Here is a 24,795-nt window from a genome sequence, read left to right as displayed (position 1 = left end):
ATGGCCCTTGAGTGTGATACTGGAGAGCTCTTCTTTGTCTACACCCATTCAGCATCATTGACACCCTCTTAAGCTTAAGCCCCCACCCAAGCTCTGTCCATTTTATTTATGCTAGGAACCTCTAGATGGCTTGTGTACACTGTAACCTCACTTTTGAGAAAATGGCCTTTGAAGGTTTTAGTACCTACTGGAGAGCTCTTCTTTGTCTACACCCATTCAGCATTGTTCACACCCTCTTAAGCCTTATCCCCACCCATCTCTTTAAGGATTCACATGTGAGGCCATGTGCTAAACAGAGTGAGTACAGTAGTGTGCTGAACAACCAAAGATTTCATGACTAAAGGTCTATACTACGTCTATCGACATGTCTGTAGGCAGTTGTCGTAGTGACATCATGAACATTCTATTGACGTCTGACATCAAACTTGTCGTTGTCGTTATGAAAAAGCATAAACACAAAAAAGACAGGCTGCATGACATCAGCAGCCTGGTGGTCCAAAACATTATAACTGGTGTATTTTAACACCAATAAGTCCATTTATTTCAAAATGAATTTAGAATATGTCAATCTAGTAAAACAGGCAACTAAAAGCAACTTTCTAAACAATGGTTTGGTTAGTTTCTAGCTTGTTAGCTAGCTAGTTAGCGATCGTTAAGTTAGCTGGCTAGCCAATTCAAATAATGACTGTATCATATAGCTGACAGCATCTTAACTTTAGCAAAGTTGATTCATTATTACAGGGAAATAAACTCACAACAAGATCATTATTTACCAGTTAATGGCAAACTAATTACAGAAAATAGGATGTGAGTGTGACAAAATAAAAGCAGGACATTCCACTGGAGAATATTAAAACTTGGACACTGTCTCATATCCTATTTTGACTTTGGAGCAGGTCATATTGTTCTTCACATTACCGTCTCTGGTAAACACACACACTACAGCAAATAAAATGAAAGTTAATTTGTCGCAGGATACAGAAGGTGTAAACGGTACAGTGAAATGGTTACTTGCATAATGGAGTCTTTTGTTTAGATATGCAGCTAGCTAGCTAAACAATTAACCATAATCCCAACTCATGTTCCTACCCTGCAGGTAGCTAAAGCTAACCAACTAGCTTTAGCTACCTGCAGCTTTAGCTACTCGCTAGCTAGCTAACATTAGGCCATAAACTAGCAATGCAAATGCCTCTGGGATACAAATAATATTCCTACACAGATAATACACGTAACGTTAGCAAGCGAGCCAACTATCTAACTAACAGTATGCATTAACTTGCAATGAAAATGACTTTCCGTCAAAATTAGAGACTTATAATATCTGAAAATGTAGCTAGCTAGACTCTCTTACCCTTATACATGTATGAACGCTTCTCCCTCTCTGTCACCATGGTTTCGCTTAGTTTGAAGATGTAATCCAGAGACAGGTATTTTATACAACAGCCTTCTTTCTGTGTGTTCTCTCTTCGACTCCCTCTGAATATTTGCAATCAAACAGCAGAATTACTCTCCTTAGCTATCATACTCTGCTTCCACCGGACATTCCACTGATTTCAAAACTCCATTAAGTAGAAAGCATTAGCAACACTTTTTCAGTTCTTTGTGATATCTTCAAAAAAAAATGTGTTAGAAAGAATTACCATCACATACTGAGCAGCTCATGTAATAGACAGAAGCGACCTACATGGTAGACCAATCCAAACTAATCTCTCGGCATGTCCAGCCCATTCATTATCTCAGCCAATCATGGCTAGCGGGAAGGTTTCTCTCTTCTTCCATGGCTAAACCAACTAGGCTCGTAATTTAACAATTGTATTCATATTTTGAGATGGCATACATGTTTCTTATTAACTTCTTGGTGACAGGGGGCAGTATTTTCACGTCCGGATGAAATGCATGCCCAGATTCAACTGCCTGCTACTCATCCCCAGAAGATAAGATATGCATATTATTAGTAGATTTGGATAGAAAACACTGAAGTTTCTAAAACGGTTTGAATCATGTCTGTGAGTACAACAGAACTTATGTAGCAGGCGAAACCCAGAGGACAAACCATTCAGATTTTTTTTTTTAGGTCACTCTCTTTTCAATGGGATATCTTTGGGAATCCTTCTTGCAGTTCCTATCGCTTCCACTGGATGTCAACAGTCTTTAGAAATTGGCTGAGGTTATTCCTTTGTGTAATGAAGGAGTACAGCTATCTTGAACGAGGTTCACTTGAATTGTACTGTTAGATAGATGCGCGTGACCAGAAAGCTAGCTAAAGTTAGTTTTCCTCCTGTATTGAACAGATCATCCCGTCTTCAATTTTATTGATTATTTACGTAAAAAAATACCTAAAGTTGTACTACAAAAGTAGTTTGAAATGTTTTGGCAAAGTTTACAGGTAACTTTTGAGATATTTTGTGGTCACTTTGCGCAGGTTGGAACCAGTGTTTTTCTGGATCAAACGTGCCAAATAAATGGACATTTTGGATATACATCGACGGAATTAATCGAACAAAAGGACCAATTGTGATGTTTATGGGACATATTGGAGTGCCAACAAAAGAAGCTCGTCAAAGGTAAGGCATGAATTATATTTTTATTTCTGCGTTTTGTGTCGCGCCTGCAGGGTTGAAATATGGTTTCTCTCTTTGTTTACGGAGGTTCTATCCTCAGATAATAGCATAATTTGCTTTCACCGAAAAGCCTTTTTGAAATCTGACATGTTGGCTGGATTCACAACAAGTGTAGCTTTAATTTGCTATCTTGCATGTGTGATTTCATGAAAGTTTGATTTTTATAGTCATTTATTTGAATTTGGCGCTCTGCATTTTCCCTGGCTTATGGCCAGGTGGGACGCTAGCGTCCCACATATCCAAGAGAGGTTTAAGGTACATGTTTCTTATTAAGGTACATGTTCCAGAAAGCATTTCTGACAAAAAACGCAATTTGATAAAAAAAAATTATGTTTACGTTGAAATGCATGTCTTGTGAAGTAGTGATGCTCGACATACGCCTAGTTTCCTGAAACGAGTCACAGATAGATCAACATAATGGCCACAGATGGTGCAGCAGTGCTTGTGTATAAAGTCACCAGCTGACAGACTCAGTCTGTAGTTTACCTGGTAATCAGATATACAGTATAACCTGATGTAGCAGATTAAGTCGTTTGTCCTGTTGAAGGAGGGCACAAGTAATGTCATAAGCAGGCATAGTGTGACTCACCACAGTCTGTAGTTTACCAGGTCTCAGGTGGCTGAAGGGAAACACTATGACCAGGAACTTCTCCATAGTCAGGTAGGTCAGCAGCAGAACTGATACCTGGAAGACAGCATCACAGTTACAAACATACACTTTGTCTCTGTCTCTGTCTCTCAACAGTCAGGTAGGTCAGCAGCAGAACTGATACCTGGAAGACAGCATCACAGTTACAAACATACACTTTGTCTCTGTCTCTGTCTCTCAACAGTCAGGTAGGTCAGCAGCAGAACTGATACCTGGAAGACAGCATCACAGTTACAAACATACACTTTGTCTCTGTCTCTGTCTCTCAACAGTCAGGTAGGTCAGCAGCAGAACTGATACCTGGAAGACAACATTACAGTTACAAACGTACACTCTGTCTCTGTCTCTCAACAGTCAGGTAGGTCAGCAGCAGAACTGATACCTGGAAGACAGCATTACAGTTACAAACATACACTCTGTCTCTGTCTCTGTCTCTCAACAGTCAGGTAGGTCAACAACAAAACTGATACCTGGAAGATAGCATTACAGTTACAAACATACACTTTGTCTCTGTCTCTGTCTCTCAACAGTCAGGTAGGTCAACAAAAAAACTGATACCTGGAAGATAGCATTACAGTTACAAACGTACACTCTGTCTCTGTCTCTCAACAGTCAGGTAGGTCAACAGCAGAACTGATACCTGGAAGACAGCATTACAGTTACAAACATACACTCTGTCTCTGTCTCTGTCTCTCAACAGTCAGGTAGGTCAACAACAAAACTGATACCTGGAAGATAGCATTACAGTTACAAACGTACACTCTGTCTCTGTCTCTCAACAGTCAGGTAGGTCAACAACAAAACTGATACCTGGAAGATAGCATTACAGTTACAAACATACACTTTGTCTGCCTTTGTCTCTGTCTCTCGACAGTCAGGTAGGTCAACAACAAAACTGATACCTGGAAGATAGCATTACAGTTACAAACATACACTTTGTCTGCCTTTGTCTCTGTCTCTCAACAGTCAGGTAGGTCAACAAAAAAACTGATATCTGTAACATGCAGTATTACAGTTGCAAACACACACTCTCTCTGTGTCTCTCGCTCTTCCTTGTCAGATAGATCAGAAACAGAAATTATACCTGCAGATACAGCATTACAAGAGGTCAAGACAACTGATTCCTGTAGTAGAACAGTGGACTCTGTAGTAGAACAGTGGACTCTGTAGTATAACAGTGGACTGGCACTCTGTTTCTACTTTCTTGCCGACTATGGAATTGTCCTGCCAAACAGACCGGGACCTAATGAGTGACAATGATTTGGCATGATGGCACAAACAGACTGGGACTACTAGAACATCGTGATCCTCCAGACTTCTTCAGGGGAAACAGCTTGGGCTGCCAGTTTTGTGCGTCCCAACTGGCACACCACATTGCACCCTAAAGTAGTGCACTACATTGAGGGAAGGTTACCCTTTGGAACACTTCCTCAGACAGAAATGTATTGGGAGAGAAAATATATTCAGGACATTGTGAGTTAGCCTGCAGACAGGACATGACGTTCTGGAAGAATCAGAATGAGAGCAGAGAAATATAGAAAAAATTCACTCCGGGATTCTTAATTTATGTCTGTAATCTGACACCAATAACTATACTCATTATTCTCATTGTACCTCTGAGGACTTTCTCTCCATCCACAGGCGTGTCTGTGTGTACGCGCGTGTTAATTCACCTCTGAGGAGAGCATAGCCAGGAATCCGATGGTTCGACATTCCACACTCTCCATCCACAGGAGAGCGTTCCGATTGTACTCCCCTCGGAACTTCACGTCAAACACACCGACAAAGAACAGGTACACACCCATCAGACAGTCTGCACCTGGGGAGAGCGAGAGAGAGAGAACTCTAATACATTCTCGCTGACTGTATATATTTGCCATGGGTTCAAAGAGTTCAAGATTGTATCTGGGTACTTTGTCTTGTGTTGCGAGAGAGACGGTGAGAAAGAGAGCTAGAAATCAAAAAGGAAATAATCTTAATAGAGAAAAATGTCCTCCTTTTTGCTACCTATATCCCCCCACTAGAATCCCCATACTTTAATGAAGACATATTCTCTATCCTAAAGGGTGATCGTCTATGCCCAGGGACATGTACTAGTATATGGTGTTGGATTCTGGGTTAAACTTGACAGAATAAACTTTGTTAAGCTTTTTTTACTCTGAGAATTAGAACCTAACAATGGCGTCCTAAATGTCAGAACTGGACAAGAACCTGACACCCTCAGCACACATATGGACAAGCACCTACCTGGAGGTGACAGCATTCCCTCCCAAATATACCGCCCTGGACACAATTACCACAAAACAACCAACAAGAAAATGCGTCACAACTCTTGCAGCTATGTCACATGCAGGGTACACCTACAGCTTGTCCCTTGGCAGTAGTACTGAAGACTGCTTTATCACTGACCTCAACCCAGAGTCTCTCAGAGCGTTCACAGTCAGCCCACTGACACCCCTTTCAGATCACAGCAAAATCACACTCTACTTGAACAAAGCAATACTCAATCATGAGGCATCAAAGCCAAAGGAACTGAATAATATTAAGAAACTATCGGGCAACAATAAATCCAATCCTTCTAGACAATTTCCTGGACATAATGGTTTCACTGCAATAGAGAAGGTGTAAACTTGCATGTAGAAAGCCTAAACTGTATATTTGACCTCTCAGCTTTCTTAACAAATCAATACATTTCAAGCAGACAACCTAAAAAATGTATTACAACATTGGCAAATGGTTTGAGGAGGAATGCAAAACCCTAAGAAAGAAATTGAGCAACCTATCCAACCAAAAACAGAAACCCAGTAAACCTGAGTCTACACCTTCACTATGGTGAATTACTAAAACAATACAGAAATACACTACGGAAAAAGAAGGAACAGCACGTCAGAGATCAGCTCAATGTAACTGAAGAATCGATAGAATCTAACGACTTCTGGGAACATTGGAACACATTAAACAAACAACCATACGAATAAATATCTATCCAAAATGGAGATGTATGGGTAAACCACTTCTCCAATCTAGTTGGCTCTATAACAAAGAAGAAAGAGCAAAAACATATACATGATCAAATACAGATCTTAGAATCAACTATTAAAGACTACCAGAACCCACTGGATTCTCCAATTACATTGAACTACAGGACAAAATACAAACCCTCCAACCCAAAAAGGCATGTGGTGTTGATGGTATCCTAAATTAAATTATAAAATATACAGACCACAAATTTAAATTGGCTACACTTTAACATCATCCTCAGGTCTGGCATATTCCCCAATATTTGGAACCAAGTACTGATCACCCCAATCCACAAAAGTGGAGAGAAATTCGACACCAATAATTACTGTGGGATATATCAACAGCAACCTTGGGAAAATCCTCTGCATTATCATTATCAGCAAACTCCTGTTTCCTCAGTGAAAACAACGTCCTGAGCAAATGTCAAATTGGGTTTTAACCAAATTACCGTACAAAAGACCACATATTTACCTTGCGCACCCTAATTGACAAACAAACCAAACCAAAAGTAAAGTCTTCTCCTGCTTTGCAGAACTCAATATGGCAGGAAGGTCTACTATATAAATTGATGGAAAGCGATGTTGGGGTAAAACGTACAACATTATAAAATCCATGTACACAAACAACAAGTGTGCTGGTAAAACACACAGATTTCTTTCCTCAGGGTCATGGGTTGAGACAGGGATGCAGCTTGAGCCCCACCCTCTTCAACATACTGTGCCTACAGAAATTCTACACCCCCTTGAACATTTTTCACATTTTGCTGCCTTAAAATGTAATTTTACCTACAGATCTACACAACCTTCTCCACATTTTCAAAGTGAAAGAAAGTTATAGATTATACATTTTCCAAATTAAGGAAAAACAACAACAAAAAGAACCCAAAGATGTCTTGATTACGGATGTCATCACACTTCTTTTTCACATGAATACTTGATGAAAGCACCTTTGGCAGTCATTACAGCAAACATTTGGGAATAATATTCTACCAACTTTGCACTACTCTTAGGGCAACCTATATCCATTGTTTTCGTCAAAATTGCTCAAGCCTGTTAAATTTGTTTGGGAATCGTTGATGGACAGCCATATTCAAACTTTGTCTGTGATTTTCAAGCTAATTTAAGTCAGGACGCTAAACCCCCTCAGGAACACTCAACAACTCTTGGAAAGCCAGTCTGGTGTATATTTTGTAATTGTCCCATAGAAAAATACAACTTTAGTTAAGGGTTAGGTTTTCAGAAGACTGAGGTGTTTTTTTTTGGCAAATTTTTAACCGGGCCTTTAATCAGTTCATTTTTCTTCTGATCCTGACAAACTCTCCAGTCTCTGCCGATGACATGCCAACACAACATGATGCTGCCACCACAATACTTAAAAACAGAGATGGTTTCACTTTGTGTTGTATTGGATTTTTATCTAACTCTGTCGTTTTTAATTTGTATTCTTTTGTTCTTTATTCTTCTGCGGGACAATTAAAAATGTTTTATGCAAAGACACAACACAATGGCTTACCAAGTGGTGTTGAGTGTTCCTGAGTGGTCTAGTCTCAGTTGTGACTTAAATATGCTTTATATCACTATCCATCAATGACCCCCAACCAAAGTATTCAGACCACTTGACTTTTTCCACATTTTGTTACGTTACAACCTTATTCAAAATGTATAAAATCATTTTCCCCTCATTAATCTACACACAATACCCCCAAAATTACAAAGCCAAAACAGGTTTTTAGAAATTAGTGCAAATGTATAAATAATAACGCTAGAAGCTTGGCACACTTGTATTTGGGGAGTTTCTCCCATTCTCTGCATATCCTCTCAAGATCTGTCAGGTTGGATGGGGAGAGTCGCTGCACAGCTATTTTCAGTTCTCTCCAGAGATGTTCGATCAGGTTCAAGTCCGGGCTTTGGCTGGGCCACTCAAGGACATTCAGAGACTTGTCCCGAAGCTACTCCTCCTTGTCTTGGCTGTGTGTTTAGGGTCGTTGTCCTGTTGGAAGGTGAACATTTGCCCCATTCTGAGGTCCTGAGCAGTCTGGAGCAGGTTTTCATCAAGGATCTCTGTACTTTGCTCTGTTAATCTTTGCCGTGATCCTGACTATTCTCCCAGTCCCTGGGGCTGAAAAACATCCCTATAGCATGATGCTGCCACCACCATGCTTTACTTCATCATAGGGGTGGGTGCCAGGTTTCCTCCAGATGTGACACTTAGGATTCAGGCCAAAGCGTTCAAGCTTGGTTTAATCAGACCAGAGAATCTTGTTTCTCATAGTCAGAGTCCATTAGGTTCCTTTTGGCAAACTCCAAGCAGGCTGTCATGTGCCTTTTACTGAGGAGTGGCTTCAATCTGGCCACTCTACCATAAAGGCCTGGTTGGTGGAGTGCTGGTTTGCCAACTACACAGAGCAGCTATGGAGCTCTGTCAGAGTGACCTCCCTGACCAAGGCCCTTCTCCCCCGATTGCTCAGTTTGGCTCCAGGAAGAGTCCAAACTTCTTCCATTTAAGAATGAGGCCACTGTGTTCATGGGGACCTTCAATGCTGCAGAAATGTTTTGGTACTCTTCCCCAGATCTGTGCCTCAACACAATCTTGTCTCGGAGCTCTACGGACAATTCCTTTGACCTCATGGCTTGGTTTTTGCTCTGACATGCACTGTCAACTGTGGGACCTTACATAGACAGGTGTGTGCTTTTCCAAATCATGTCCAATCAAATGAATTTACGACAAGGTGGACCCCAATCAAGTTGTAGAAACATCTCAAGGATGATCAATGGAAACAGGATGCACCTGAGCTTAAAGTCTTATAGCAAAGGGTCTAAATATTTATGTAAATACGATATTTACGTTTTTATATTTTTTAATAAAATAGCCACGCATTTTTGCTTTGTAATTTTGGGGTATTGTGTGTAGATTGACTAGGAAAAAAAACAATTGAATCCATTTTAGAATAAGCCTCTAATGTAACAAAATGTGGAAAAAGGGAAGTGGTCAGACTGCTTTCCGAATGTCAATGAGTTGACAAGGGCACTAGAACAGTCTGCAGCACCCAGCCTCACCCTACTAGAATCTGAAGTCAAATGTCTACTGTTCGCTGATGATCTGGTGCTTCTGACGCCAACTAAGGAGGGCCTACAGCACCAAGATTGTCTGCACAGATTCTGTCAGACCTGGGCATTGACAGTGAATCTCAGTCATACAAAAATAATGGTGTTCCAGCTGCCGGAACAAGCACTACAAATTCCATCTAGACACCGTTGCCTTAGAGCACATCAGCACCACAGGTAAATTCCACAAAGCTGTAAATGATCTGAGAGACAAGGCAAGAAGGGCCTTCTACGCAATCAAAAGGAACATACAATTCAACATCCCAATTAGGATCTGGCTAAAAATACTTTAATCAGTTCTAGAACCCTTTCCCTTTATCGTTGTGAGGTCTGGGGTCCACTCACCAACCAAAACAAACACCAAATTGAAACTCTGCATGCAGAATTGAGCAAAAACATGTTCTGTGCACAACATTATCCACCAAATAATGCAAGCAGAGCAGAACTACCTAAAAGGAAGCAATTCTCATACCTTCCATAACAAAGCCATGGCCTACAGAGAGGGGAACCTGGAGAAGAGTCCCCCTCAGCCAGCTGGTCCTGGGGCTCTGTTCACAAACACAAACAGATCCCACAAAACCCCAGGACAGCAAAACAATTAGAACCAGCCAAATCATGAGAAAACAAAAAGAGAACGTCCGGACACAATTTTTAAACAGAGAAAACTGGAGTGCTATTTGGCTCTAAACAGACAGTACATATTGGCCGAATTCTTGACCACTGTGACTGACCCAAAATTAAGAAAAGCTTTGACTATGTACAAACTCAGTGACCATAGCCCTTGCTATTGAGAGAGGTCGCTATAGGCAGAACTTGCTCTCGAGGGAAGACTGGCTATATGCCCACTGCCCACAAAATGAGGTGGAAACCGAGCTGCACTTCCTAACTGCCTGCCAAATGTATGACCATATTAGAGAGACATGTTTCTCTCAGATTACACAGACACACAAATAATTAGGAAATAAATCAAATTTTGACAAACTTCCATACCAATTAGGTGAAATACCACAGTGTGCCATCACAGCAGAAAGATTTGTGACCTGTTACCACAAGAACAGGGCAACCAGTGAAGAACAAACAACATTGAAAAATACAATCTATTTGTTTATTTATTTTCCCTTTCATTCTTCAACTATTTGCTTATTGTTACAACACTGTACATAAAACAAATATATAACATTTGAAATGTCTCTATTCTTTAGAAACGTGTGTGTAATGTTTACTGTTCATTTCTGATTGGTTATTTTACTTTTGTTTATTGTCTATTTCAGTTGCATTGGCAATGTAAACATACACAGTTTATTAGGTACACCACCCCCGTTCACAAAAATGGTTCGCTCCTATAGACAGTGAGTCACGTGACCGTGACTCGCTATATAAAGCAGGCAGACAGGCATCAAGGCATTCAGTTACTGTTCAAATTGAATGTTAGAACGGGCAAAACGAGTGACCTAAGCAACTTTGACCATGGTATGATGGTCGGTGCCAGGCTCGCCAGTTCCAGTATCTCCGAAACGGCCGGTCTCCTGGGATTTTCACGCACCATAATATTTAGGGTTTACCGAGAATGGTGAAGAAGAAGAAGAAGAAAAAGCATCCAGTCAGCGGCAGTCCTGTGGGCGAAAACAGCTTGTTGATGAGAGGTGTCGAAGGGGAATAGCAAGCTAACAGGCGGGCCACAAACAGTCAAATAACGACGCAGTACAACAATGGTGTGCAGAATGGTCGGTCTTAGTCACGGATGGACAATTGCAGCAGACGACCACACCGGGTTCCACTCCTATCAGCTAAAAACAACCAGAAGCGGCTCCAGTGGGCAGGCGATTCCCAACACTGGACAATTGAGGAGTAGAAAAAACATTGCCCTTGTCTGATGAATCCCATTTCCTGTTGTGTCGTGCTGATGGCAGAGTCAGGATTTGGTGTAAGCAGCGTGAGTCCATGGCCCCATCCTGCCTGGTGGCGGTGGTGGAATGTAGTGGGGAATGTTTTCCTGGAACACGTTAGGTCCCTTGATACCAATTGAGCAACATTTCCATTCCAGAAGAACCGGTACTAGACGGTGTGGCTGAGTATATATGTTTCCCAAGCCAATAAAGCACTTTGGATATCATTTAATTGAGAGAGGGTGACAGAGAGAAAGATAAATAGAGGTTGGATTAGCAGCCAGGTTGCTCTAAATCAACTTTGAAATTAAATTTCCAGCCAGGTCCCCAGGAGGTCGGGAGATGCCACCACTAGGGACAAAGGTGAGCGCTATTACATTCAAGTAGGCTGGGTTTTGCTAGGGTGTTGTGGACGGATGGGTGTAAAGCAGTGGTGTAAAGTACTTAAGTAAAAACAATGTAAAGTCGTTTTTTTGGGGGGGTAGTAGTTGTATTGTACTTTACTATTTATATATTTTTTGCCAACTTCACTCCACTAATGAAAATAATGTACTTTTTACATTTTTCCCTGACACCAATTTTGAGAGAAAAATGGTCCGATTCACACACTTATCAAGAGAGCATCCTTGCTCATCCCTACTGCCTCTGATCTGGTGGACTCGCTAAACACAAATGCTTAGTTTGTAAATTATGTCTGAGTGTTAGATTGTGCCCCTGGCGATCCGTCAATAAAAAAAAATAAAAAAAATTGTGCTGTCTGGTTAAAATAAGACATTTGAAATGGCTCCCGTACGGGAGTTGTAGTGATGAGACAGGATAGTAGCTACTACAACAATTGGATACCACGAAAATTCGGGAGAAAAAGGGGTAAATTAAAAAATAAATAAATAAATAAGACAATTGAAATGAAATGGCTAATACATTAACTTTTTGGGGGGAGGAGGCACTTTCATTTACTTTTAATAGTTTTGTATATTTCAAACCAAATACTTTTAGACTTTTACTCAAGTAGTATTTTACTGGGTGACTCACTTTTACTTGAGTCATTTTCTATTAAGGTATCTTTACTTGTACTCAAGTATGACGATTGGGTACTTTTTCCACCACTGGGTGTAAGCCACGGGCTCCGGGTCCATGGGCAGTTGTGTAAAGTAACGAAGTACAAATACTGAAGTATTGTTTGGGGGTATCTGTACTTTAGTATTTATATTTCTGTTGACTTTGACTTCATACATGAAAACTAAAGAAAAGTATACATTTCCTCCCATACATTTCCCGACACCTTCTTTACTCACAACAAAATCAAATCAATCTGAAGCTGGAAGAAAACAACAAATCATGTTGGAAAAAATAATCAAGCAACATTGGCGAGTCGACACACTCATGGGTGAACTTGTTTTGCAAGGCAGTAGGTTGACGACATGCAGAGTTGATCCAATCTTCATCAGTTTGGGCAAATCCAAGGGTCCTAAGGTGTAAACCCCCCAACCCCACCAGGAGCCTATCACTTGCAAAACATTCTTCCACTCAGCAGCACTTTGCCCAAGCGTGTCCGAAATTGCACAAGCATGTCTGACATCGCTCTACCACCACCTCCTGACGAGGATGAACACCCTTGGCCGTATCTAAAATAAATGTTTTCTTTTCTCGGGAATGAAGGATTCATCCTACCGGATGAAATGTCTGTTATGTTTACCGAAAGTTCAGGAAATACTAGTGTTCGAGAACTCGCCGTCTAACATAAAAAAACACATTGAGGTAACGTTAAGCCTACTGTTAGCTTGCTAGCTAGCTAGAATAACATTAGCATTCTAATTAGCATGCTAGCTAACATTAGCTAACCTAGCTAGCCCACATTTGCTAATGCAGGAAGCAGTATTAGTTGATGCTAGCTAATCCTATACCTAAATAGTTCACGAGCTAGTAGCTACCTACTTTAGCTGGCTAAAATGTACCCAGATTCAGAAGCTTTGTTAGATAACGCAATCTAACTAAACTGACATGGGCTAACTAGCTTGTCGACAAGCTAGCTAACTAGTAGTTTCTGAATCTGGACACATTTTCATCAGCTAACTTTAGTGTACCTTTTCTCTAAACACCTGGTTATCTATTCCTTGTGTTAGTTGATAAAGTTGTTCTTACCTAGCTAATTACTGTAGACTTAAGTTATTGACGTAACCTACAATTAACATAGTTTTTTCCTCATTGTTATATTAAATGTTGGTCACAAACTCTCACATAACTAATGTTGTTTAGAATTTTATAATTAGGATCCTATACCTTAAGTATTTGGTGATGGTAGTTATCTAGCTAACTAACTGTCTTTCTCTTTTCCGTTTTTTATTATTTCAGAAAAATAATGTACACCTTCTTAAGAAATATTGAGTACTTACAGCAAACACTCTGAAGAGAAAACGTGCCCCTGAGACTCCCTCCACCATCAAGCAGAGCACATTACTGAAGACAGTGTCTCAAAAATCCATTGACAAAGCTGTGGTCAAGTATGTGGTCCAAGGGCTCCAACAATTCACTATTGAACAAGAACCGTTCAGATAGTTTGTCCAGGATCTGCCGCCTAACTCATATCAAGGTCCCACTGTGCTCCAGGATTAATGAAGCTTCCAAGGAAATGAAGAAGGCGGTGACTGAGACCATGAGAGGAGTTGACTACATCGCCACCACCACCGACTGCTGGTCTGGCAAGAAGACGGAGCTTCATTGGTGTTACAGCCCACTGGATAGACCCTGACAGTCTCAACAGATGCTCTGCAACCCTGGCCTGTAAACGGTTGAGAGGATCGCACACCTTTAACTTCTTATGGCTGGGGGGCAGTATTGAGTAGCTTGGAAGAATAAGTTGCCCAAAGTAAACGGCCTGCTCCTCAGTCTCAGTTGCCAATATATGCATATTATTATTAGTATTGGATAGAAAACACTAACGTTTCTAAAATTGTTTGAATGATGTCTGTGAGTATAACAGAACTCATATGGCAGGCAAAATCCTGAGGAGAAATCAAAACAGGAAGTGGGAAATCTGAGCTTGGTATGTATTCACCACAGTTCCCATTGAAATCCCCTTGAGATATTAATGATTTTGCACCTCCTATGGCTTCCACTAGATGTCAACCGTCTATAGACATTTGAATGAGACTTCTACTGTGTTGTGGGACTGAATGAGAGCAGAATGTATCAGGTGACTGGCAGTCAGCCATTTTCTGATCACGCGCATTCCTCATGGTAACCACTTGCATTCCATTGCTCATGAAGACACAAAGGTATACTCCGGTTGGAACTTTATTGAAGCTATATGTTAAAAACATCCTAATGATTGATTCTGTGCTTAGTTTGAAATGTTTCTTCGACCTACTTTTTGAAGTTTTTGTCCGACGTAACGCTTACCAGAATGAGCATTTAGATATGTATACCAAACGCGCTAACAAAAGGAGGTATTTGGCCATAAATAACGGACATTATCGAACAAAACAAACATAAATTGTGGACCTAGGATTCCTGGAGTGCTTTCTGATGAAGATCATCCAAGTAAGGGAGTATTTATCATGTAATTTCTTGTTTATGTTGACGCCAACATGGCGGCTATTGTGACTATTTTTCTGAGCGCCGTCTCAGATTATTGCATGGTTTGCTTATTCCGTAAAGTTTAAAAAAAAAATCAGACACAGCGGTTGCATTAAGGAGAGGTATATCTATAATTCCATGTATATAACTTGTATTATCATCTACATTTATGATGAGTATTTATGTTGAATGATGTGGCTATGCAAAATCACTGGATGTTTTTGGAACTAGTGAATGTAACGCGCCAATGTAAACTCATATTTGGATAAATATGAACTTTATCAAACAAAACATACATGTATTGTGTAACATGAAGTCCTATGAGTGTCATCTGATGAAGATCATCAAAGGTTGGTGATTAGTTTTATCTCTATTTGTGCTTTTTGTGACTGCTATCTTTGGCTGGAAAAAATGGCTGTGTTTATTGTTGTTTGGTGGTGACCTAACATAATCGTTTGTGGTGCTTTTGCTGTAAAGCATATTTGAAATCGGACACTGTGGTGGGATTAACAACAAGATTACCTTTAAAATGGTATGAGATACATGTATGTTTGAGGAATTTTAATTATTAAATTTTTTATGTTTTGAATTTTGCACTTTCACTGGCTGTTGTAATATCATCCCGTTAACAGGATGTCAGCCCAAAGAGGATTTATTAATGTGTTGACAGGCACCCTAAATGACATCCATTCTGATTTTGAATTCCGAGTTAAGATTGTGAGAACAACAACAGACAAAGGTTCCAACTTCTTGAAAGCTCTCCAAGTTTTTTGGTGAAGATGAAAACAACGAGACAGTGGAAGCAGCGGGTGGTGCAGCAGATCAGCCAAGACAGGAAGATGGTTAAGAGGAACAATAGGAGAGTGAAGGAGTGGAGTTTGTTGATGTGGCAACGATCCTGAATGAAGATGATGGATTTGAGTACAAGCTGATGCGCCCGAATGCTACAAGGTGGAACTCCTGAGGATCGTCAAAGACAAAGGAGAGGCGGTCGTCAGAGTTCTCGTCACAGACTTCGAGGTTCCAATGTTAGTAAGGATTATGTATTATTTTGTCATAATTTAAGGTCTTGAATGTTGTCTAAATCGGTTGCAGTGTTTCCTGACCCTTTGCTTGGGGACTTAGAACTGTTTCACATGTTGTAGCCTATCATTGATCCATTTAGTCAACTACTCATCCAGCCATTGATTACTGTAGTTGAATCAGGTGAAATGGTTAGTGGTCCCCTTTATATAGGGTTAGGAAACACAGCGTTATTATTATTCATTTTTTTTTTCACAGGTTCAATTCAGCTGAACTCGCCTTCCCCACAGAGTATGCTGCCACCATGAGCCCAGTCGCAAAGGCCCTCAACTTCCTGCAGGCTGAAACCAATGTCCAGATGGGGTGGCTACTTCCAACTATCAACCTGCTGATCACAAAACTTGACCGAGTCCCTGAGGTACTGTAAGCCTCTGGTAGATGTGCTACAACTGGGACTGAAGAAGCGCTTCAGCCACATGTTTCACGAACCTGAGCTTTATCGCAGCTGCATTCCTTCTCCAAAAAAAAAACAAAAAAAGAATGTGGACAAAGGATGACGCCACCATCAGAATGGGTAAGACAACATCTGTAAGCTGTCTCACACCCTTACCTGCCTCAGCTGCCTGTGAAAAGGCTGTTCAGCATTGCAGGACTTGTTTTCAGCCCCAGGAGAGCAAGGCTGGATTCCAGAAACTTTGAAAACCAGCCTTTACTGAAGATGAACCGTAAATTCTTCAAGTAATGACAGCTTCACGCTAACAAGCCCAAGGACACAGATGCCTTATGCGTTTTTGTAAATGTATGTTTCAAATTCACAAGTTCTAGGTGTCCTTGTTACAAAGACATGACCTGACACCCTGATTTCTAATGCAGTTCCAACAGTGGCGATGTCCTCATGTTCCTACTTTTAAAAAATATTTCTGTATAGGGTTCTATTATAGGATGTTGTTTCTAAAGCAAAGTGACAGTGGTTGTAAAGTGCTTACGTTTACTGGCTATATTCCTTCATTAAGGCATACTTCTATTTTGTCTGTAAGAGATGTATTTTGAAGTGTTGCCTATTTGAGAATCCACATTGTAAAAAAATAAAAAGAATCTGAGCTCTTCTTGCATCCGTAAGACTGCGATGGAAAATTTACAAGATGATATTATAATACTGTGTATGCATTGAATAGCTATGTCTGTGGGACAGAGTTGGGCCTCTGGAGCTTGAGCTGACAATTGATTGATTTACCTACAGACTGCATTCCATAGACAAGATGTGGTCGGTATAACCGAGATAGAGAGAGCCTGGAGGAGCAGATTAAAACCCTTATTGTTCCTAATCATCCTAGCATCTGGGAATCTAAGCCCAGCTGGGGATTAAACAACACCAGGTGCAGATAACCACAAGATGAACCCGAGGTGACTTATGATGCCCCCCGATCTGCATGGGAGGGGTGGAACCAGCTATGACTAAGCATTTTTTGATCTACTATATAAGAATTCTGCATTGTCTGTAAGGTTAAGCTCTCGGAGACACACACTTCAGAGTCTGCGGTCGACCAGCTTATTATTAATGAATATTGCAATAATGAATCAATGTTAAATAAAGATTGATTGTTTGAATAATTGTCCAAATCTCTCTCAGTATACATTAATTTTCCACGACAACTGTTACCTCTCAGAAAATCTCAAACAAAATAAAAGGTCTGGCTGTTTTTCTTTTTGGATTTATGGCTCTTGCGTTTCATTTACTATTGATACTTAAGTACATTTACCTTAAGGCTATTGTTTTTGATAGTTAAGTACATTTACCTTAAGGCTATTGTTTTTGATAGTTAAGTACAATTAATATCAGGTACTTTAAGACTTTTACTCAAGTCGTATTCTAATGGATGACTTTTACTTGAGTCATTTTCCAGAAAGGTATCTTTACTTTTAATCAAATCAGCCAGTGTGATGACGAATACGGGCCTCCAGGCCTAGGAGATGGCTCCGTTTCTTTTAACTACGAGGAGCCCATGTTGGATGAGACTGTTTTTGAGGGTTAAGACTGTATTTTTATGAAGATTGCAATAAAAAACCTGACAGGAAGCGTTGCAATTGGATATAGGCATACAACAGTCATTGATGAATATCAAATGTACATTCATGTATCAGTTTGGATTAATTTGGGATACTATTAATGTTTCCATATAGTATCTTAGGTATCAGTGTGTATTATTTAGTCATTAAGGGTGGATTGATAAGATAATATGTTTTACTTGTGTTTTAATAAATGATTAGAATATTACACTCTGAAACCATAACTCTGAAACCATATGATTGTATGAAATTGATTAAATCAAATCAAATTTATTTGTCACATACACATGGTTAGCAGATGTTAATGCGAGTGTAGCGAAATGCTTGTGCTTCTAGTTCCGACAATGCAGTAGTAACCAACGAGTAATCTAACCTAACAATTCCACAACTACTTACTACCTTATACACACAAGTGTAAAGGGATAAAGAATATGTACATAAAGATATATGAATGAGTGATGGTACAGAACGGCAGTAGATGGTATAGAGTACAGTATATACATATGAGATGAGTAATGTAGGGTATGTAAACAATGTGGCATAGTTTAAAGTAGCTAGTGATACATGTATTACATAAAGATGCAGTAGATGATATAGAGTACAGCATATACATTATTGTCACCAAGATGGCATAGCAGTCAGACGTCTTTTGTCCTCGTCTTGTCATGTCCCGTATATATATATATTTACAACTTTCTTTGCATACCTTTTTAGATATATATTTTTTATTTTCCATAAACTCAACTTCAAAACACTCTCCTGCAACCAGCCTCACCAATTTATAAAAAAAAAGAATGTATTATTTACCTCAAATCTGTAATCCTCCATAGAAGCTAACCAGAAACTAGCCAGAAGCTAACCAGAAGCTAGCCAGAATCTAGCCAGAAGCTAGCCAGAAGCTAACCAGAAGCCAATCAGAAGCTAGCCAGAAGCTTCTTTACTGGCCAATCGTTAGTATTCGGTTAGACCACGGTTTGTGGTCATCAGCTATCCTTTAGCTCGAAAATCTATTGCCAGTTTTGTACGGCGTGGCTCGGACCGGAACATACCGGACCTATTTTTCTCTCCATGTCCCCGGATTTCAACCGCAAGCTCTGGACATTTATACCTGGATCTCACAGCTAGCTAGCTGCTATCCGTGTGACTATCGGCTTACGTCGATCCCGGAGCAAACATCAATTATTCCGGAGCTAGCCAGCTGAAGAGTTCCATCAGCCACTCCTGGGCTACAATCACCTATCCGGACCCGTTTTACTGCCAACGCGGAGCCCCACTGGGCCTTCACAACTGCACTACCGACGTTATCTGCCCGAGGGAGTTATCCAACTGACCCCTCCGTCGCGACGTTACCTGAACGCCCATCTGCGGTCCGCTAACCGTTAGCTGTCTTATCGGCTGCTATCTGAATAGATATGTATCTATTTTTTTGCGAATTGGATTGATCCCCTCTACCACACGGAACCCCACTAATCCTACCGACGGAAACGCACGAGGTGGCTAAAAACAGACCTCCATCTTCTGCCAGCTTGCTACTGATGGCCCGGCTAGCTGTCTGAATCGCCGTGACCCCAACCAACCTCACTACTCACTGGACCCTTTTGATCACTCGACTAAGCATGCCTCTCCTTAATGTCAATATGCCTTGTCCATTGCTGTTCTGGTTAGTGTTTATTGGCTTATTTCACTGTAGAGCCTCTAGTCCTGCTCACTATACCTTATCCAACCTATTAGTTCCACCACCCACACATGCGATGACATCTCCTGGTTTCAATGATGCTTCTAGAGACAATATCTCTCCCCTCATCACTCAATACCTAGGCTTACCTCCACTGTATTCACATCCTACCATACCTTTGTCTGTACATTATACCTTGAAGCTATTTCATTGCCCCCAGAAACCTCCTTTGACTCTCTGTTCCAGACGTTCTAGACGACCAATTCTCATTGCTTTTAGCCATACCCTTATCCTACTCCTCCTCTTTTCCTCTGGTGATGTAGAGGTGAATCCAGGCCCTGCAGTGCCTAGCTCCACTCCTATTCCTCAGGTGCTCTCTTTTGATGACTTCTGTAACCGTAATAGCCTTGGTTTCATGCATGTTAACATTAGAAGCCTCCTCCCTAAGTTTGTTCTATTCACTGCTTTAGCACACTCTGCCAACCCAGATGTCCTAGCTGTGTCTGAATCCTGGCTTAGGAAGACTACCAAAAATTCTGATATTTTCATCCCAAACTACAATATTTTCAGACAAGATAGAACTGCCAAAGGGGGCGGTGTTGCAATCTACTGCAAAAATAGCCTGCAGAGTTCTGTCCTACTATCCAGGTCTGTACCCAAACAATTTGAACTTCTACTTTTAAAAATCCACCTCTCTAAAAACAAGTCTCTCACCGTTGCCGCCTGCTATAGACCACCCTCTGCCCCCAGCTGTGCTCTGGACACCATATGTGAACTGATTGCCCCCCATCTATCTTCAGAGCTCGTGCTGCTAGGCGACCTAAACTGGAACATGCTTAACACCTCAGCCATCCTACAATCTAAGCTTGATGCCCTCAATCTCACACAAATTATCAATGAACCTACCAGGTACCTCCCCAAAGCCGTAAACACGGGCACCCTCATAGATATCATCCTAACCAACTTGCCCTCTAAATACACCTCTGCTGTCTTCAAACAAGATCTCAGCGATCGCTGCCTCATTGCCTGCATCCGTAATGGGTCAGCGGTCAAACGACCTCCACTCATCACTGTCAAACGCTCCCTGAAACACTTCAGCGAGCAGGCCTTTCTAATCGACCTGGCCGGGGTATCCTGGAAGGATATTGATCTCATCCCGTCAGTAGAGGATGCCTGGTTATTTAAAAAAATGCCTGCCTAACCATCTTAAATAAGCATGCCCCATTCAAGAAATTTAGAACCAGGAACAGATATAGCCCTTGGTTCTCCCCAGACCTGACTGCCCTTAACCAACACAAAAACATCCTATGGCGTTTTGCATTAGCATCGAACAGCCCCTGTGATATGCAGCTTTTCAGGGAAGCTAGAAACCATTATACACAGGCAGTTAGAAAAGCCAAGGCTAGCTTTTTCAAGCAGAAATTTGCTTCCTGCAACACAAACTCAAAAAAGTTCTGGGACACTGGAGAATAAGAACACCTCCTCCCAGCTGCCCACTGCACTGAAGATAGGAAACACTGTCTCCACTGATAAATCCACTATAATTCAGAATTTCAATAAGCATTTTTCTACGGCTGGCCATGCTTTCCACCTGGCTAGAGAGCCATCTCTCATCTCTCATCTCAATCTCTCTCTCCATCTCTCTCCATCTCCCATCTCTCTCCATCTGTCTCTATCTCTCTCTCTCTCCATCTCTCATCTCATCTCTCTCCATTTCTCCCTCTCATCTCTCATCTCTCCATCTATCCCTCTCCTCTCTCTCTCTCTCTCTCCATCTCTCATCTCATCTCTCTCTCCATCTCTCATCTCTCTCCATCTTTCTCTCCACCGCTCATCTCCATCTCTCATCTCAATCTCTCATCTCAATCTCTCATCTCATTTCTCTCCACCGCTCATCTCTCTCCATCTCTCATCTCATCTCTCCCCATCTCTCCCTCTCATCTCTCTCTCTCTCCATCTCTCATCTCATCTCTCTCCATCTCTCTCTCCATCTCTCTCCACCGCTCATCTCTCTCCATTTCTCTCTCCATCTCTCATCTCAATCTCTCATCTCTCATCTCTCTCCATCTCTCATCTCAATCTCTCTCTCCATCTCTCATCTCATCATCTCTCTCTCCATCTCTCATCTCTCTCAATCTCTCTTCACCGCTCATCTCTCTCCATCTCTCATCTCTCTCCACCTCTCTCTCCACTGCTCATCTCTATCCATCTCTCTCCATCTCTCATCTCTCTCAATTTCTCGCTCCACCGCACATCTCTCTCTCATCTCCATCTCTCATCTCTTTCCATCTTTCTCTCCATCTCTCATCTCTCCATCTCTCATCTCATCTCTCTCCATCTCTCTCTCCACCGCTCATCTCTTTCCATCTTTCTCTCCATCTCTCATCTCAATCTCTCTTTCCATCTCTCCCCATCTCTCTCTCCATTTCTCATCTCAATCTCTCTCTCTCCATCTCTGTCATCTCAATCTCTCTCTCCATCTCTCTCTCCACCGCTGATGTCTCTCCATCACTCATCTCAATCTCTCTCTCCATCTCTCTCCCCATCTCTCATCTCAATCTCTCTCTCCATCTCTCATCTCATCTCTCTCCATCTCTCTCCATCTCTCTCCATCTCTCATCTCCCTCTCCATCTCTCTCCATCTCTCTCTCCATCTATCTCATCTCTCTCCATCTCATCTCCATCTCTCCCTCTCATCTCCATCTCCATCTCTCATCTCCATCTCTCCCTCTCATCTCCATCTCTCCCTCTCATCTCCATCTCTCCCTCTCATCTTTCCATCTCTCCCTTTCACTAGTGTATACAACCTTATGCTATACTAGGAAAATTATGTTTAGGGCCAAATCCTGGCCTTTGGTACTTTTTCAGCAGCATAAGTGAGAGCAGGTCCGCTGGAGACATGGCCCAGTGAGACATGGCCCAGTGAAACATGGCCCAGTGAGACATGGCCCAGTGAGACATGGCCCAGTGAGACATGGGTGCCGGTCTGCGTAGATGGAAAGGGAAAAGCCTGAGCATTTTGGGTAAAACACTGAGGTACATACTATATGGGAATGCGCCATTAGAGGATGCAACAGTGTACCTGTCACATTATGGCGTCTGTTAGAGCCTCCATTTCGAAGTAGTCCATTCTCTTCTTATACTATTTCTATGAGCTGGTAAACAAATTGGTAGGTTACATACTGTCAGCTGGAGTGTGTTGTCTGAACAGATATAAAGCCCAGGGTGGTGATTTACTAACATCTGCAGTGATGTAATGTTTGCTCATGAGTAGAATTCATTGGCTGATCCCTACTGATAAACTGTGATCCTTCCTTAACCTATAGGAAGTCCCACCCAGTTGACTACTTCAAAATGGTGAAAGTCCTCAATGGCACTACCCATGCTAAAACAGGCATTTGGGCACTAGAGTCTTCTATCTATCTCTATGATTTAAAAAAAAACTACTTCCTCTTCTCACTTTGTTGAGACACACTGCTCATTTTCCCCTTCCACATTAGTGCTCCCCTGTGTGTGTTCTTACCGATGGCCTGTTGCCAGCTGATTTATCTCTCTGATGTATTTGGCCAGTGTTTGATTTGACACTGCCAGGGAAGGTTCCTGTGTTTGTGTGTGTGTGTGTGTGTGTGTGTGTGTGTGTGTGTGTGTGTGTGTGTGTGTGTGTGTGTGCATCTGTGAAAAGGGTAGGAGGTAGTAAAGGTATGGGTAAGAGAGATATAGGAGGCAGCAGGATCTGGTATGGAGAAGAGAGATATAGGGGGCAGCAGGATCTGGTATGGAGAAGATAGATATAGGGGGCAGCAGGATATGGTATGGAGAAGATAGATATAGGGGGCAGCAGGATCTGGTATGGGGAAGAGAGATAGGGGGCAGCAGGATCTGGTATGGGGCAGAGAGACATAGGGGGCAGCAGGATCTGGTATGGAGAAGAGAGATATAGGGGGCAGCAGGATATGGTATGGAGAAGATAGATATAGGGGGCAGCAGGATATGGTATGGGGAAGAGAGATAGGAGGCAGCAGGATCTGGTATGGGGAAGAGAGATAGGAGGCAGCAGGATCTGGTATGGAGAAGAGAGATATAGGGGGCAGCAGGATCTGGTATGGGGAAGAGAGATATAGGGGGCAGCAGGATCTGGTATGGGGAAGAGAGATATAGGGGGCAGCAGGATCTGGTATGGGGAAGAGAGATAAAGGAGGCAGCAGGATCTGGTATGGGGAAGAGAGATATAGGAGGCAGCAGGATCTGGTATGGGGAAGAGAGATATAGGGGGCAGCAGGATCTGGTATGGGGAAGAGAGATATAGGAGGCAGCAGGATCTGGTATGGGGAAGAGAGATATAGGAGGCAGCAGGATCTGGTATGGGGAAGAGAGATATAGGAGGCAGCAGGATCTGGTATGGGGAAGAGAGATATAGGGGGCAGCAGGATCTGGTATGGGGAAGAGAGATATAGGAGGCAGCAGGATCTGGTATGGGGCAGAGAGACATAGGGGGCAGCAGGATCTGGTATGGAGAAGAGAGATATAGGGGGCAGCAGGATATGGTATGGAGAAGAGAGATATAGGGGGCAGCAGGATCTGGTATGGGGAAGAGAGATATAGGGGGCAGCAGGATCTGGTATGGGGAAGAGAGATATAGGGGGCAGCAGGATCTGGTATGGGGAAGAGAGATAAAGGAGGCAGCAGGATCTGGTATGGGGAAGAGAGATATAGGAGGCAGCAGGATCTGGTATGGGGAAGAGAGATATAGGGGGCAGCAGGATCTGGTATGGGGAAGAGAGATATAGGAGGCAGCAGGATCTGGTATGGGGAAGAGAGATATAGGAGGCAGCAGGATCTGGTATGGGGAAGAGAGATATAGGAGGCAGCAGGATCTGGTATGGGGAAGAGAGATATAGGGGGCAGCAGGATCTGGTATGGGGAAGAGAGATATAGGAGGCAGCAGGATCTGGTATGGGGAAGAGAGATATAGGAGGCAGCAGGATCTGGTATAGAGAAGAGAGATATAGGGGGCAGCAAGATCTGGTATGGCGAAGAGAGATATAGGGGGCAGCAGGATCTGGTATGGAAAAGAGAGATATAGGAGGCAGCAGGATCTGGTATGGCGAAGAGAGATATAGGGGGCAGCAGGATCTGGTATGGGGAAGAGAGATATAGGGGGCAGCAGGATCTG

General features: G+C 42.0%; 1 protein-coding gene across 1 annotated transcript in view; it reads right to left on the bottom strand.

The window, feature by feature from the left end:
• LOC139388047 (relaxin family peptide receptor 2a) overlaps positions 1–24,795 on the bottom strand; it is a 204,985-nt gene that overhangs the window by 23,134 nt on the left and 157,056 nt on the right. The window contains exons 16-17 of the mRNA XM_071134545.1: positions 4,944–5,089; positions 3,211–3,306 (exon numbers count right to left, since the gene is read on the bottom strand). Coding sequence (XP_070990646.1) covers positions 3,211–3,306; positions 4,944–5,089 — 242 coding nt within the window. The remainder of the gene's footprint in view (positions 1–3,210; positions 3,307–4,943; positions 5,090–24,795) is intronic.

Source organism: Oncorhynchus clarkii, chromosome 29 (assembly GCF_045791955.1).
Source record: "Oncorhynchus clarkii lewisi isolate Uvic-CL-2024 chromosome 29, UVic_Ocla_1.0, whole genome shotgun sequence".
NCBI lineage: Eukaryota > Metazoa > Chordata > Actinopteri > Salmoniformes > Salmonidae > Oncorhynchus > Oncorhynchus clarkii.
Note: the sequence above shows the minus strand (reverse complement) of the source record. Positions and strands in the feature narration are given on the sequence as shown.